Source organism: Coenobita brevimanus, chromosome 24 (genome assembly GCF_032717465.1).
Source record: "Coenobita brevimanus isolate Jiangsu-jjx chromosome 24, ASM3271746v2, whole genome shotgun sequence".
NCBI classification, from domain to species: Eukaryota; Metazoa; Arthropoda; class Malacostraca; order Decapoda; family Coenobitidae; genus Coenobita; species Coenobita brevimanus.
The window spans coordinates 3240799-3256539 of NC_136977.1; the positions used below are offsets into that span (position 1 = coordinate 3240799).

At 44.7% G+C, this 15741-nt stretch overlaps 1 protein-coding gene across 1 annotated transcript in view; it reads left to right on the forward strand.

Annotated features, from left to right (window-relative positions):
- The first annotated feature begins 246 nt into the window (after positions 1-246).
- LOC145393415 (two pore potassium channel protein sup-9-like) overlaps positions 247-15741 on the forward strand; it is a 662554-nt gene continuing 647059 nt past the window's right edge. Inside the window, exon 1 of the mRNA XM_080267509.1 lies at positions 247-373. Within this exon, the coding sequence (XP_080123635.1) occupies positions 247-373 (127 nt within the window). The remainder of the gene's footprint in view (positions 374-15741) is intronic.

A 15741-nucleotide genomic window follows, 5' to 3' on the forward strand; every position in this document is an offset into this window, starting at 1 on the left:
CTCACCCCCCCTCCCGCCGGCCGCCTGGGGCACCGCCTCGCCCGCCCCCCCCTCACCTCTCCCCCACCCCACCCCACCCCACCCGACATATGTAAATACCACTCACTTGGCCCGCACTGGGACTGAACTGGTAAGTGACCTGCCCTTACTGACCAAACACCTGCGCTGCGCAAGGGTACACGATGCGCGAGGTCGTGTGGGACTCTGACCGCCAGAGGCTGACCCCGCGCATGCGCAGAGGGTGAGATGAAGAAACAAAACGTTCGTACCGTCTCCCTCATCGTGTGCACGTTCACCTACCTGCTTGTGGGAGCCGCTGTGTTCGACGCACTAGAGTCTGAACACGAGAGCAAGAAGTGCGAAGTCCTCCGGGGTGAGTAGACAACTGTTGCCCTTAAAGATAGCTCCCATCACGCCATCTGTGAGGAAAAAAGAAAACTGATCTTATTTTCTGATTTTCCTCATAATAACCGTATACAACATAACTTCTCACTACACCACAGAACATAATTTTCCATAAGTTCTCTTCAAAAATATGTAAATTAATAAATAAATAATAAATAATAGGCTTCAACTCTTCCATACATTATACAATCTTGCCGTCTTACTATGCATTTACCCTGAACCTTATCATCTTCCTTCATCATTTACACTGGGAAAAATAAATTAATGTAGTTAACCTTTTCCTCACGTCTCAAGTACCAGTGGCTTTACAAAACTCACTAAACATTCATCATTTTAACTTATATTCGGTCGGTTGTGCCCAAAAGAAAGAAAAAAAGAAAAGAAGGAAAGGTGGAAGGGGAGAAAAAAGAAAGATGAAAAAGAAAAAATGGAAGGAAAGAGCGATAAAAAGAAAAATGAAAGAAAGATGGATGGAAGGAGAGAGAGAGAGAGAGAGAGAGAGAGAGAGAGAGAGAGAGAGAGAGAGAGAGAGAGAGATGGAAGGAAAGAAAAAGGAGAAAGAAAGATGGAAGGAAAGAATAAAAGGAAGAACGAAAGAAAAAGGATTACATCTTCATTTCTTCAACAATTATGCATCTCCAGCTAAAATTATAGTCCATTTTACCCATTGTACTCACTAACAAACCCTTTTTCCGCCAGTACTTTGGACCTGAGGACATGTAATTCGCTTCATCTTCATTTTCTTTTTCATCTCCATCAACGAGGACATGTAATTCGCTTCATCTTCATTTTTTTTCTCATTTCCGTCAACGAGGACATATATTTCGCGGCCCTCATCATTTTTTTTATTTTTTATTTCCGTCAAGAAGTACCCACTCATTTCCTTCCCAAAGTCATAATATTCTGAGGGCGAAATCGCTTAGGTAGGAAATGAAAGTCGGCATAAGCAGCGGATCATCTTCATTACATAAACCCCTACTCAGGAACGATCGCTTCCCCCACGAGACACACCTCTTATATATTCCATGACCGTGATAGGAGAATGAGTAAGGAATCTCTCTCTCTCTCTCTCTCTCGAAGAACGAAACATGGGAAATAAAGACAGAAACAACAACCTCTGCAGCCTGAGGACCCAATATTACCCTTGTTTTCTCCAGACCATTTACTGAACCCAAGAAAGACCTCTCATATTGAAGCACCTATTGAACGCTACATCAATCCCCTCCGCTTCGAGAAATCTACCCTCCGCTTCGAGAAATCTACCTCCTGCTTCGAGAAATCTACCCCCACTTCAAAAAATCTACCCTCTTCAAAAAATCTACCCTCCACTTCATAAAATCTACCCTCTTCAAAAACTCTACCCTCTTCAAAAACTCTACCCTCCACTTCAAAAAATCTACCCTCCACTTCAAAAAGTCTACCCTCCGCTTCGAAAAATCTACCCTCCGCTTCAAAAAATCTACCCTCCGCTTCGAAAAAATCTACCCGAAGCTGAATAAAATCGTCAGGAGATATCAAGGAAAATACTGACATCCTTGGCCAGAAAAATAAAAGCGAATATGAAATGAACGAAAGACATCAATAGAAGAAGAAGAAGAAAAGAAGATGAAAGAAGAAGAAGAAGAAAGATGATGATGATGATGATGACGATGATGATGAAGGAATAACAGAATAAAGAGAATAACAAATAAAGGAGAGGAGCTGCGGACGTTCCTATTAAAGCGTAATAAAGAGGCGATCAAAACCCATTCTAGTGAACGTGGCAAAAGGCAATAGGAAGTTACGTCTGTGCTATAGTAGGCGCTATTCTCCTGTGTGTGTGTGTGTGTGTGTGTGTGTGTGTGTGTGTGTGTGTGTGTGTGAGAGAGAGAGAGAGAGAGAGACGAGTGTATAATTGAAAAGTGGAGAACTGAGAAACAGGGAGAGAAGAGAAAGAGAAACGTGAAGAAAAAGAGGAGAGGCAAGAACAGAAAGAAAGATTTGGTAATGAGTGAGCGATGAAAGAGGAAAGTCAAGAGAGAAGAGAGACGAGGTAAAGAAAGAGACGAGAAAACGACAGAAAGAAAGACAGAGAGAAAGAGAGTGTGGAAGTTAATCAGAGAGGTCGAGGAGGGAAAGACAGAAGAGAGAAAATAAAGAGAGTGAAGAAAGAAAGAGAGAAAGCGTGTGGGAAGTGAACAGAAAGGTCAAGGGGGCGAGATATAAACGCCGTATGCATGAGTTCCGAAGTGATAAGACTGCTGGTAGTTTTTCCACCTCGTAAAAACAGACTCACAGTGGAAGTAGGGCGCGCCGGAGGAAAAGAGAGAGAGAGAGGAGGAGAGAGAGAGGAGGGAAGGAGGAAAAAAGGGAGAGTGAGTCAGAGATAAAGTTTGAGAGTTAGACTGTGTGGCATGAGGGAGAGAGGTAAGTTAGAGATAGAGATAGTGAGTGGGATGAGGGAGGGAGCAAGTTACGAGCAGAGTGGGTGGGATGAGGGAGTGAAGGGAGGAAGAGCAAGCTATGGAGAGTGGGCGGGAGGAGGGAGCGAGGTGAGAAAGACTTAGATTTTTAGGGCAAATGTGAATGAAGGAGGGACAGTAGTGGGTAAACGGGAAATAATGGGATAAATGAACTACATGTATAAAGACAGGATAAAAATAACTCATGAAAAGAGCGAAGAGAGGAACGGGTGAGAAAGGCGAAGATTGAAGAGAATTGAAGAGAAGGAGGGAAAGGTGGGGAAGAGTGCGAATGGAAAGGAAGAGGGAGAGAGGTGAGGAAGAGGAAGAGAGGAGAGGGAGAGAGGTGAGGAAGAGGAAGAGAGGAGAGGAAGAGAGGTGAGGAAGAGGAAGAGAGGAGAGGAAGAGAGGAGAGGAAGAGGGAGGCAGGTGACGACGACTGAGAGTGGAAAGGAGGAGAGTGAGGAGGAGGCAGGGCGAGGCGTGAGATGAAGACAGGGAGAACTGAGGAAGGTGATGAAAATGAGAGTTGTGAGTGAGAGTACAAGGAAGAAGGAACAGAAGAGAAGTGTGTTTGAGGTGGAGACTGACAGTGGAAGGAGATGATTGAGTCAGGAGTGGGGGGTGAGAAAGATTTGGGAGGTAGGGAAGAGAGAGAGAGAGAGAGAGAGAGAGAGAGAGAGAGAGATGGGGGCCGTAAACCTCTCTCACACCCTTCTGCTATCCTCCCATCTCCCTGTGTATGTATGCATGAGCAAAGTAATATGTTTCACGTTTTTATGGCCGGGGGGACTAGGACAGAATTCTGGCAGACACAAAAGATTAACTTCCTTATTATTCTGTTTTCTGAACCTTTTAATAAACATGAACCCGTCTACTACCAATGATAAAATTAATCTTAGTAACACGTACAGAAATAAATACAAAATACAGGAGTTCATTACACCGATGAAAAAATGTATATCAGTGTACAATGGCGGTGAATACTCCTTTACACCAATGTGTATTATCACGCAAGGCAATTTAACACCTTTTCAACAAAGTATAAGGAATCCAGACGTAGCAAAGGAAGGACAAAAATTAGTAGAATTCAGGAACAAAACCCCTGCACAAAATACCACACAGACACCAGAATCCAACGAGAAGTGCTGACGCGGAGACACTAATATACATGTCAGCGTCGTCAGCAGCTTAGACTATAGTAATCCAGGTCTCTAATACCCATGCCATTATAAATATGCTGACCACGCGGGGCTTTCAGGGGTTGAAAGTTTACTCCGCACGATTTGAGGAGTCCCGAGTCAGGATGGGGAGGAAGACTGGAGGGATATGAGTCAAAATGGAGGAGTAAGAGTCAGAATGGACTAGGAGTCAGACTAGAGGAGCAGGAGTCAGACTGAAGGAGCAGGAGTCAGACTGAAAGAGCAGGAGTCAGACTGAAGAAGTAGGAGTCAGACTGGAGGAGTAAGTGTCAGACTGGAGTAGAAGTCAGACTGGAAAGAGTAAAGTCGACCTGGAGGAGTTAAATCAGACTGGAGGAACAAAGTCAGACTGGAGGAGTATTTGGAGGAGTAGGAGTCAGACTGGAGGAGTACTGAGCTAAGGCCAGACGATTTTAATACCGAAGTGATTCACAGGAGCCCGAGTTAATGCACAAGACCAATTATCACTGTTCCAATCCTGCCCCAAACTAGGACAAGCTGTTAGTGGGAATGCAGGCAGTTCAGCGGGAGTGGGATGCCCTCTTGGGGATGTTCCGGGACCCTCCACCACCACCACCACCAACACGCTAATTGAACAAGCGTACACGGTTACCATGGAATCAGGTAATCCAACCCTACCCACCACCACCACCACCACCATCTCGCCAACGCTATTACTACCACATTCTATCCATCATCACCTCCTCATCACCATCATCATCACCATAATTATCACCACCACATACTATCCTCGCCATCACCACCGTGCTAAGTGAACTCACGTACACGGTTACCTCTGAATATGGTGATACAACGCTACCCACCACCATCACCAAAGTCACCACCACAATCACAACCACCAAAACCACACCCACTGTCACTACCACTAACCCTTCTATAGTCAACTTCACCTTCAGCATCACCACCATTATCATTATTACAGTCAATCTCACCACCACCACCATCACCACCACCACCACCACCACCACACCGACTCATTTCGCGTACAAGGTTACACGGAATTTTGTGATTCGCCTCTCTCCACTACGACCAACGCCACCGCCATCACTACCACGACAATACGCCATCTCATCACCACCACCATCGCCATCTCACCCTCACCATCACCACCACAGCGCTAAACTCGCGTACTGGGATACAAGGGAATTATTTGGTTCAGCCAATGCCACCACCACCGCCAAAATCACCATCATCATACTCATCGTCACTCCGTAACTTTCATCACCACCATCACCACCACAATCTCCGGGCCATTTAATCACAATACAAAGCTCCACCACCACACCTGACACCATGCCATCTCACCACAACACACAACCGCACTTCATGACCTCATTTCCATCACCACACCACCTAAATAATACCAAACATCCAATTATCCACATACTCCACCTCACACACAATAGCATACCACACTTTCTCACACCATTTCATTCAATACAACACCACACTACTGTATATCACACCACGGCAACTCAGAGTTACATCACAACGCCACACCACAAGCCATACCACACAAAAACACATCACATACACTGCGCTACACCACACGACCTACACTACACTCTACCACAGAAGACCACAGTACCCCAACACCACATTCAACCACACACAACCACAACACACCACATACCACACGACCTCAGCTACAGTACACCACACAACACCACAAGACCTTAACACCACTACACCCCACAGCACGTCAGGTATACCACCACCACATAACACCACAGCAACACAGCATCAATACAGCAGCGAGGCGAGGCAGAGTGAAGCTGTGTGCCCTGTTAACCTGATTGGCTTTGTAACACTGATCGCCGTGCACTTCTCATCCCGCCGCCATGCAGAGCTACCCATCTTGAACACTTATCCGATGTAGACTCAACGGGTTTACGTGGGTTAGAGTTAAGAAGATTACTTATTTATTTACTTACTTATTTTAAGGGGAGGGTTTCTGCTTGGAGGGTAATCTGTTGTTTATGGAGGAAAGGTTTTCTGTTGGGAGGGGGATACTGTTAGGGAGTTTTCTATTTTAAGGGATTGGCTTTGGGTTTTGATTCCTTTTTTTGGGGGGGGGGGGTTCTTGTTATGGGGGCTTCTCTGGGGTTAACTTTTCTTTCTTTTTTTTCTTTTTCTTTTTTTTTTGTCTGGACGTATCAAACACCACCACCACACAATGAACGCCATCACTTACCTGTAATACCACACACGCACACACACACACACACACACGCGCGCGAGCACACACACACACACACACACACACACACACACACACACACACACACACACACTCCCCAAGCCTTCGAGAATTCCAATTTACATTTTTTTTTCGAGATCGGCCTCGGTGTAGTGCCCTTTATGGCTGGTAGGGGAGGGAATTAAGACGACAAAGGGTGGGATGAGCAGGAGGAGAAAGGGAGAGGGAGGAGAGAGGAAGGAGGGAGGAGAGAGGGAGGAAGAAGGGAGAAGGAAGACGAAGGGATAGGGAGGAGGAAGGGAGAGTGAGTAGTAAGGGTGAGAGGGTAGAATGGGAGACAGAAGGGGAAAGAAGAGAAAAAGGGAGCATAAACAAAGACAGTACGAAGAAGGATGAGAGACAGGAAGAGAAGAAGAGGAGGAAAGAAAAGAGAAGGTGGTGGGAGAGAGAGAGAGAGAGAGAGTTTTCTTTCATCCTCGTCTAATTCTCGTTCCTCTTGATTCTCTTTCATCTCTCTTTCATCAAGCCTCTCAATTTCATTCGTCTCTCTCTCTCTCTCTCTCTCTCTCATCTCCTTTCAGAGTTTCCTCCGTCTGTTTTTCTTTCCTCTCTTTCCCTTCTGTTTCTTTTGACCTAAATTTTCTCTCTCTGCTTCTAACTACCATATGTATTGCTCTGCGTCCTTTTGTGTTTTTCTTTCGTCGCTTCCTCCTAACTTTGGTGTCCTCCCCCTACCCCCCCTCTCTCTCTCTATCTCCCTCCCTCTTTCTCTCTCTCTCTCTCTTTCTCTATGCATTACCGTGTGTCAGTGGGTTTGTCTGTTAATCCTTCTTTCCTTCCATCTTCATTTCTCTCCACTTCACATATTCCCTTTACTTCTTTTTCTTCGTCTCACTTTCTGCTCTCTCTCTCTCTCTCTCTCTCTCTCTTTCTTTGCTTGCTTCTTTGTCAGCGTGGGCAGTAAAACTCTTAATTGGATTCTGTGCCCATCTCTATGTAATACTGTGTGTCTGCCGCCTCCTCTCCTAATTGCTGTAAATCTTTTCTTTATTTCTTTTTTTCTGCTTCCCCCCCCCCCTCTCTCTCTCTCTCTCTCTCTCGTTATTCCTTTTTGTCTCTTGCTAAGCCTGTCCATTTTTCCTTCTCTCTTTCCATCTCTTTTCATTCTACTCTGATGAAGGGAGAGAGAGAGAGAGAGAGAGAGAGAGAGAGAGAGGAGGGGGGATTGGGGAAGGAGGAAAGGAGGAGGGGGAGGGGAGCATGTTTGAGGGGATGGGGGGAGGGTTGTTTGAGTGCTCGCTGTGGAAGGACATGAGTGGGTTGAAGTGGAGGAGTGGCCGCGAGGTTCACGTAGACGACCGCAGGGGGGGGGGGGGAGGAGGAGGAGGAGGAGGAGGAGGAGGAGGAGGAGGAGGAGGAGGAGGAGAATACTAACAGAGAGCGCATACCTCCGTCAATGCCAATAAATTTATGATATATTGCTACATTCCGTTCCTGATCCACCTCAAAATCTAATCGACCGTATCTTGACCCGCTGCGCACCTCTCCACTATATTTAACAGATATCCGATTACAACATTTTGAGATATTAGGTACCCAAACAGACAGACAGACACGAGTGAATACATTTCCTCGTCTAATTTCGTTGGCGGAGGTAATAAAACAGAAAAGTACCCAGGAAAAAGGAAAACCAAGGGCAAGGCCGACCAAGGCTAAAATACAGGACGAAAAATGAGACTGGAGTATTTACAAAAGCCACAGACGCAAAGGTAATTATTTTGCCCTTAAGAAGAATACCCACCCAGCCCTGGAATCACCAAGGAGTTACCAGGGATTCTATTTATAAAGAATCTTCCCATATTTCCACCATAAACATATCGCCAGAGTGCTTAATTATTATCAGAAATCAAAATGCTTTGTCATATTTTTCTCTCAATATTCATTCTAATTTAGTTGTAAGTCTGATAGCTGTGTGAGTGGAATTAAAAAGCATACACAGGCAATCTTACACACATACATACTCACACACGCACATACACACACATACACACTTACACACATTCACACTTACACACCCACCCACCCACCCACACACACGTACACACATACATACTTACCAGACCCAGTTAACATCAAATTCACATACCCTTTTGTATTACGGTACCCCAATGACCAACGCACTCTCAATATCTTTTTTAGCTTTTAACGCACTTTCAATATCTTTATTTATTTTTAGTTTTTAACGCACTCTCAATATCTCTTTCTAGCTTTTAACGCACTCTCAATATCTCTTTGAGCTTTTAACGCACTCTCAATATCTCTTTTTAGCTTTTAACGCACTCTCAATATCTCTTTTAGCTTTTAACGCACTCTCAATATCTCTTTTTAGCTTTTTACGTACTCTCAATATCTCTTTTTAGCTTTTAACGCACTCAATATCTCTTTTTAGCTTTTAACGCACTCTTAGTATAATTTTTTTGCTTTTAACGAACTCTCAACATCTCTTTTTAGCTTTTAACGCACTCTCAATATCTCCTTTAACTTTTAACGTACTCTCAATATCTTTTTTTAGCTTTTCATCGCCGAAGACGCAAATAAACCCAGAATTGAGCGCTGAAAAAGACTTGGTTAATTTCCCATACCTACACTTTAGCAGCGGCGTGGCATCTCCTAGGTGATTCCGGGAACAGGTGAGGAGGAGAGACCAATTAAGGTGCCACAGGTAAAGGGATGTGGGGAGTACGAGTATAATGAGAGAGAGAGAGAGAGAGAGAGAGAGAGAGAGAGAGAGAGAGAGAGAGAGAGAGAGAGAGAGAGAGAGAGGAAACAAAAAGGCGAAGAGGTAAAGGAAAGAGGGGAGGAGGGGGGGGGGCAAATGCAGACCCTGTATAATTATCTGCAGGTAAACACAACACCTTTCAACAGGTGGCATAAACGGCTTCTATAAACGAGTACCACAGTGGGGGGCAAAAGTAGCTCAGAACTTCGATAACACAAAATGCCAACGTAAGAAGAAGAAAAAAAAACTACAACTCCTACTGCATAAGCCAATAAATCACCAAAAAACAATAAATACACCTAAAAAGGAAAAACAACAACAGCCACAACTAGGAGTGCAAAAGCCAACACTGGAGTCACAACAAGAACATTACATACACCAACAAGAACAACTATAACTAGAACAGAACAAATATATCAACAGGGGAAGCACATACAACAGGAAGCCTACTGTGTTATAATCAAGATCTACAGTACTGATGACTGACCTAATATCGCCCCATTCCCCTCCACTACCACAGTCCACCTTCCCATTTACGCACCCACACAGAAACACCTTCACAACAATCCCGTTCCTGTATACACACATCAACTCACAGCAACACATCTCTCACACCCACACCTCCCCCATACCTACACACAATACACACGCACAAAGTAGGCATAAAAATACGCAAACGCAAACACACACACACACACACACACACACACACACACACACACACACACACACACACAAAGCACAAACACATAAATACACATACAATGACAAACTCAAAACACACACACACACACAATCCCCCTCCCTCACCCATCATGCCCACTACACACCGTTACTCAGAAATAAGAGGTGTTGTTTATGAGCGTGCAGTGATGAATGTTCTCGATATTAACAGAGATATTTTTGGCGAACGTATTCTGATTTAGGTTAGTTTTACCATTTTATTACACTAACGTAGGCGGCGCAACTGCTCGGTAATTCAAAATGTCCCTTAACCCCGTCCCTGAACCCGAAAGAAAGAGAATGTAAGGAAAAAAAAAGGGAGGGGGGAGGTAACGTTAATCAGCACACCACTGGGTTTAGGTTCAGATAAGCCTGGGTCTACAACAGGACGGTGATACATTATAATATATTCTTGACCGCACTGAGAAGGTTAAAGGAGCGCCAGAATAGGTGAAAATTTACGTTATGAAGTGCTAAAGGGTGTTATGTCTTTAGTCTTAGAATAGGTGTGATAGAAGCTAAAATACTGACAAAATGTATGATTTAAAAAAATGCGATGTGCCACAAGCGAAGAAGCGTCAGAAGATAATAAGGTGTGTGTGAAAAGGAGTTATCAGTGGCAAAAAAATAAATAAATAAATAAAAATAAAAAGTTACAATACGGGGACGTACCTGATACTCGCGCCAAGAGATATTGAGCTTAAGAGGGGAATCAGGGGGAGGGAGTCGAGGGAGCGAGTCAGAGTGAGCCAGGGGGACATCAAGTCAGGGAAGTAATCACGGCCACGGGTCACACACGGACTGAAGTGTCTCATTTTACTCATGGTTTATAACAAGCTACAGACAAATTTTCGTTTAGGTGTCGGGAAATTTGTTATGATTTCGTTTAAATATAAGGAAAAAAAATAGTTTGATGTTCTGAAATGAAAAGCTGACTTCATTAAAGGTGAAAATGTTAACCCTTGGATTTCATCAGACGACTCACTAACCTAACCTGACTAACCCAAACAACCTTACTTGTCACTGGGAAATCTATAAAGATAAATATACGGGTATGAATCTATCCCGAATTAACCCTCTAACCCGGAGGAGGACCCACATAATTTTACACTAACCACGGAAGACGATTTTACTTCTAACTGGGAAATTTTAAGAGCTAAGAGTGGTATTCAAAAGACTAAGATGACGCACCATAATGGTTACAGGCATAATAATAATAATAATAATAATAATAATATGACATGGGTGGGGGACATCACCAAGTTATGAGGGGCAGGCCAAGGGAAAATCAGGGAGCCACCAGGTGAATGAAAAAAATAAGATAAAGAAGTCTTACCATACAGATAAATAATAAATAAATAGGAAAAGGAACCAAATACACCGAGTAGGAGGGAGGAGGGGGGTTAAGGGTTGAGGGACGGGAGAAGGGAGGGTCAAGGGAACAGAAGGAGCGAAGGGCGGGGAATTCAGGGGGCAGCAGGAGAGAAAGGAGGGTCAAGGGTGCAGACGGAGCGAAGGGCGGGGGCGTCAGGGGGAAGCAGGAGCGAAGGGTGAGGGGTTCAAGGGGCTGCAGGAGCGAAGGGAGGGTCAGGGAGCAGTAAGAGCGAAGGGAGGGTCAGGGGGAAGCAGGAGCAAAGCGGGAGGTTCAGGGGTCAGGGGCAGGAGGTCGGGTAAAGCCACCGGGAACGCATAAACCGTGCGAGGCGGCGGTGGATATTTGTGTCCGTCTGACTGCCCCGCCATTGTTGCTGTTTGCCCTTTGTCTCAGCACAATGCGAAGGCTTAATTGGCGGCCCACACTCATCCTCTCGCTCCACATAAGAGCGCGATACGCCATTTATTAAGCCTCTCGCATCACTTACAAGAAGCAACTCCCAGCCTCGCCATTTTAAACAGGATGACACAAGGATGAAAGGCTAATTTGGCAGCCCACACTCTTCCTGCTTCCCCTCGTTCCACATAGAAAGATCAATATCCTGTTTATTAAGTCTTGTATCGTTTACAAGAAGCGGAATCCAGCACTGTCTCACAATTACCTTCTATCTGAGGTGGAAAGGCGTAATTGACGGCCCTCTCACTCCACATATAACTACCAATACGCCATTTATCAAGTCTCTAGGCCATTTATCAAGCTTTAGGCCGTTTATCAAGCTTTACGTCATATATCAAGCTTCTCTCACACTATGTATAACAAGGATCTGGCACTATCTCATCATTTAAAGGCCGCATTACCCACTCCCACCATTTTTAAACCCACCAACAAGACCTTTAAATGGCGAGACAAGAAGACATGAAAGGAACGTGAACAGACGCAGAAATTCTTGGAAGTCCTTTCAGCTGCGGTCACTCGTCAGAGAGAGAGGCATCTGGCAGTAGAGACAGATAGACAAAACGATAGACAGACGCAGATAGACAGATAGACAAATTGACAAATACATATAGACAGAAAGATACACAAATACAGTTAAAACGATAGATATAGACGAAACAGAAGGACAGACAGGCAGAGAGACAGACTGAGAAATATTGATAGATACTGTACTTATAACAGAAAGACTAGATATATAGTTACTGATAAAAAGACAGACAGAGACAGACAGAGACAGACTAAGCTTCTCTCACCATTTAGGGGCCTCGTCACAATGTCTCATCATCATGTCCCTTAGTAAAAAAGAGAAAGAAACAAGGGCTGAAAACATTAATGGCGTAAAATGAGTAAAAAAAAATATATATACCAGAGAGCGACGGCCATTGTAAGCGTGGTTAATTTTACACGAGGGAAAAATGAGCTTTGATGAATATTTGCTGAGGAACAAGAGTCAGGAGATTCTTTACGCGTTATTGCATGCGGGAGGGATGGTGATGGATAGGCAGACAGATATAGACAGATAGATAGATGGATAGATTGATAGATAGACGGTAGATAGACAGAGGAGAGGAGGGGACAGAAAAGGAAAGGGGGAGGGGGTTGGCTGAGAGGGGGTACTGAACAGAATACAAAACCATCCCGGCCAACATGTGCACAACAATTACCTACACTCACTTTTTTCCTTCCCTCCACACACACACACACACACACACAGGAAAAGCGTGAACGTCAACCATGATAAAGGGACGCGCTGTGGTAATTGTTTTGGTGGGAAAGAAACGGGGGATAAAAAGGGTAACGGGAGAATGGAATAACGGTGAAGGGGGAGAAGGAGTAACGGTGAAGGAGAGGGAGTAACGGTGAAGGAGAGGGAGTAACGGTGAAGGAGAGGGAATAACGGTGAAGGAGAGGGAATAACGGTGAAGGAGAGGGAATAACGGTGAAGGAGTGGGAATAACGGTGAAGGAGTGGGAATAACGGTGAAGGAGTGGGAATAACGGTGAAGGAGTGGGAATAACGGTGAAGGAGTGGGAATAACGGTGAAGGAGAGGGAGTAACGGTGAAGGAGTGGGGTGGAAAGGAAAGAGGGAGGAAAATTAGGAAACTGAAAGTAAAGGAAACTGTGATGAAGGGACGTGGCGTGGTAACTCAGACAGGTAAACAGATAGACAGAATAGGTAGGTAGATGGACAGACGGGTAGATCCTGACATAGATAAACAGACAGATAGATGGATGGATAGACAGAGATATGGCCAGACAGACAGACAGACAGACAAATAAATACACATACACAATGATGCACAAACAGACGAAAGTAAAACAAGCTGTGAAAAGGAAAACCGAAGAATGAGGAACAGAATAACGTAGAATGAGGAATGCGAGTAAGGAAGAGAGGAATGTAATAACGCAGAATGAGGCACAGGATAACGAAGAATGAGATGGAATGCGAGAATGAGGACTGTGAACGGAAAGCAATATAACTTGCGAGAAAGGATGCGGACGTGGAGGAGAAGGAGGAGGAAAACATGGGGAAAACAGACGAATGGGAATAAAAGGTGAGAGAAGGAGATTGGAAAAAGAGAGGGGAAATATTGATGATTAAAAAGGGCAATGGACAAAAAGAATAATGAAGAGATGGAAATGTGAAAATGAGAGAGACGAGGAGGGGATGAATGAGAAAAAAATATTAGACTGAGGAAAGGAATGAATGGAGAGTGAGAGATGAAGAATTGGAACTGGCAAGGTAAATAATGGATAATAAAACACACACACACACACACACACACACACACACTCCATCTCTCTTTCCCATCATCCTTTTCCACTTCCTTTTCCCACCACGTCCTCGTAGTGAAAGGCTAAATCGCTTAGGTACGGTTACTGAGGTGTTTGATTATTGGGCTTCTGATTAATGGACCGATTTAGAACACAACTCAGCCTTTGTAGTAGGAGGAATTGGGGCACGGTGGTGATGATGATGATGATGATGATGATGATGATGATGATGATGATGATGATGATGATGATGATGGCTGACTGATAATTACGACGATAAGGAGTTTATTACGAGCTCACAACAAAATAGTCTGCCCTTCTTGAGTGTCTGCTCTGAACTGACGCAGTAGCGCCTTCTTCCCAGGTTTGGACTGTGGGAAAGCGTGCTAGGTCAGCAAGTTTAGTGGGGGCATGTATGCATTGGGGGGGGGGGGCATATATACATCGGGGGTAGACATATTGTAGGGGAGGTACATGATGATGATTGCTGACTGATAATTTCGACAATGATGATGATGATGATGATGATGATGATGATGATGAATAATGAAGGCTGACTGACGATGATGATGATGATGATAATATTAACCACGAAACGTGCCTCCAAACATCATCATCATCATCATTAACACCATCATCATCATCATCATCATCATCATCATCAACATCATCATCACCATCATCAACATTAACATCATCATCATTAACATCATCATCATCATCACCATCATCATCATCATCACCATCATCATCATTATCACCATCATCATCAACATTAACATCATCATCATCATCAACATTACTCGCCAAATATAACCAAAAAGAGATAAAAAAAAACTGCAAATAATACACCAACACTTTCAAAAATAAACCCAAAACGAAAATAAACCCCAAAAATACACCTGAGTTCGAAAATAAAACTCAGGACTAAAAAAAAAAAAAAAAAACATGACAGTGAAGTGGCTGGGGGGAGAAGGAGAGGGAGAATGAGATCGCAGTGGAAATATATGGTGAGAGACTGACTAGGAGTGTGTGTGTGTGTGTGTGTGTGTGTGTGTGTGTGTGTGTGCGTGTGTGCGTGCGTGCGTGCGTGCGTGCGTGCGTGCGTGCGTGTGTGTGTGTGTGTGTGTGTGTGTGTGTGTGTGTGTGTGTGTGTGTGTGTGTGTGTGTGTGTGTGTGTGTGTGTGTGTGTGTGTGTGTGTGTGGAGGAGGAGACCGAGATCGAGGTGCATGGAGACCATATAAATCCCAACTCCCCCAAAAAAAATAGAAAAATCCCCCCCAAAATATAAATAAACCCAAACTAAACCCCAAATTAAACCCAAAACCACCTGGCGGGGTCTGTAGAGCGGGTTGTCGTCAGGTCCAGGGGGCGTGGGGGCAATTAACACAAATCTCTGTTGTAATTTGATTGTGACAAATTTCGCCCGCGTGTTCCCCGCAGGCTGACGCGGGGGTGGGGGGAGAGAGGGGGGAGGAAAGGGGTGAAGGGGTGGGGAAGGAATGGGATGAAGCGGTGGGGGAAGAGGGGGAAGGAATGGGGGTGAAGCGGTGGGGGAGGAGGGGGAGGGAAAGGGGTGAGAAGTGTGGAAAGAAGGGAGAGAGAGGGGAGGGAGAGTAAGGGGTGAGAAGAGGGGAGGGAGAGTAAGGGGTGAGAAGAAGTGGGGACAGGAGAGGGAGGGAGAGGGGAAGGGACGAAGTGGAAAGGGAAGAAGGAGAGGGGAAGGGAAGGGGTGAGAAGTGAGGAGAGGACAGGGAGGGAGAAGGGAGGGACGGAGAAGGGAAAGAGGATGAGCAGAAGAGTAAGAAGTAGGGAAAGAAGAGA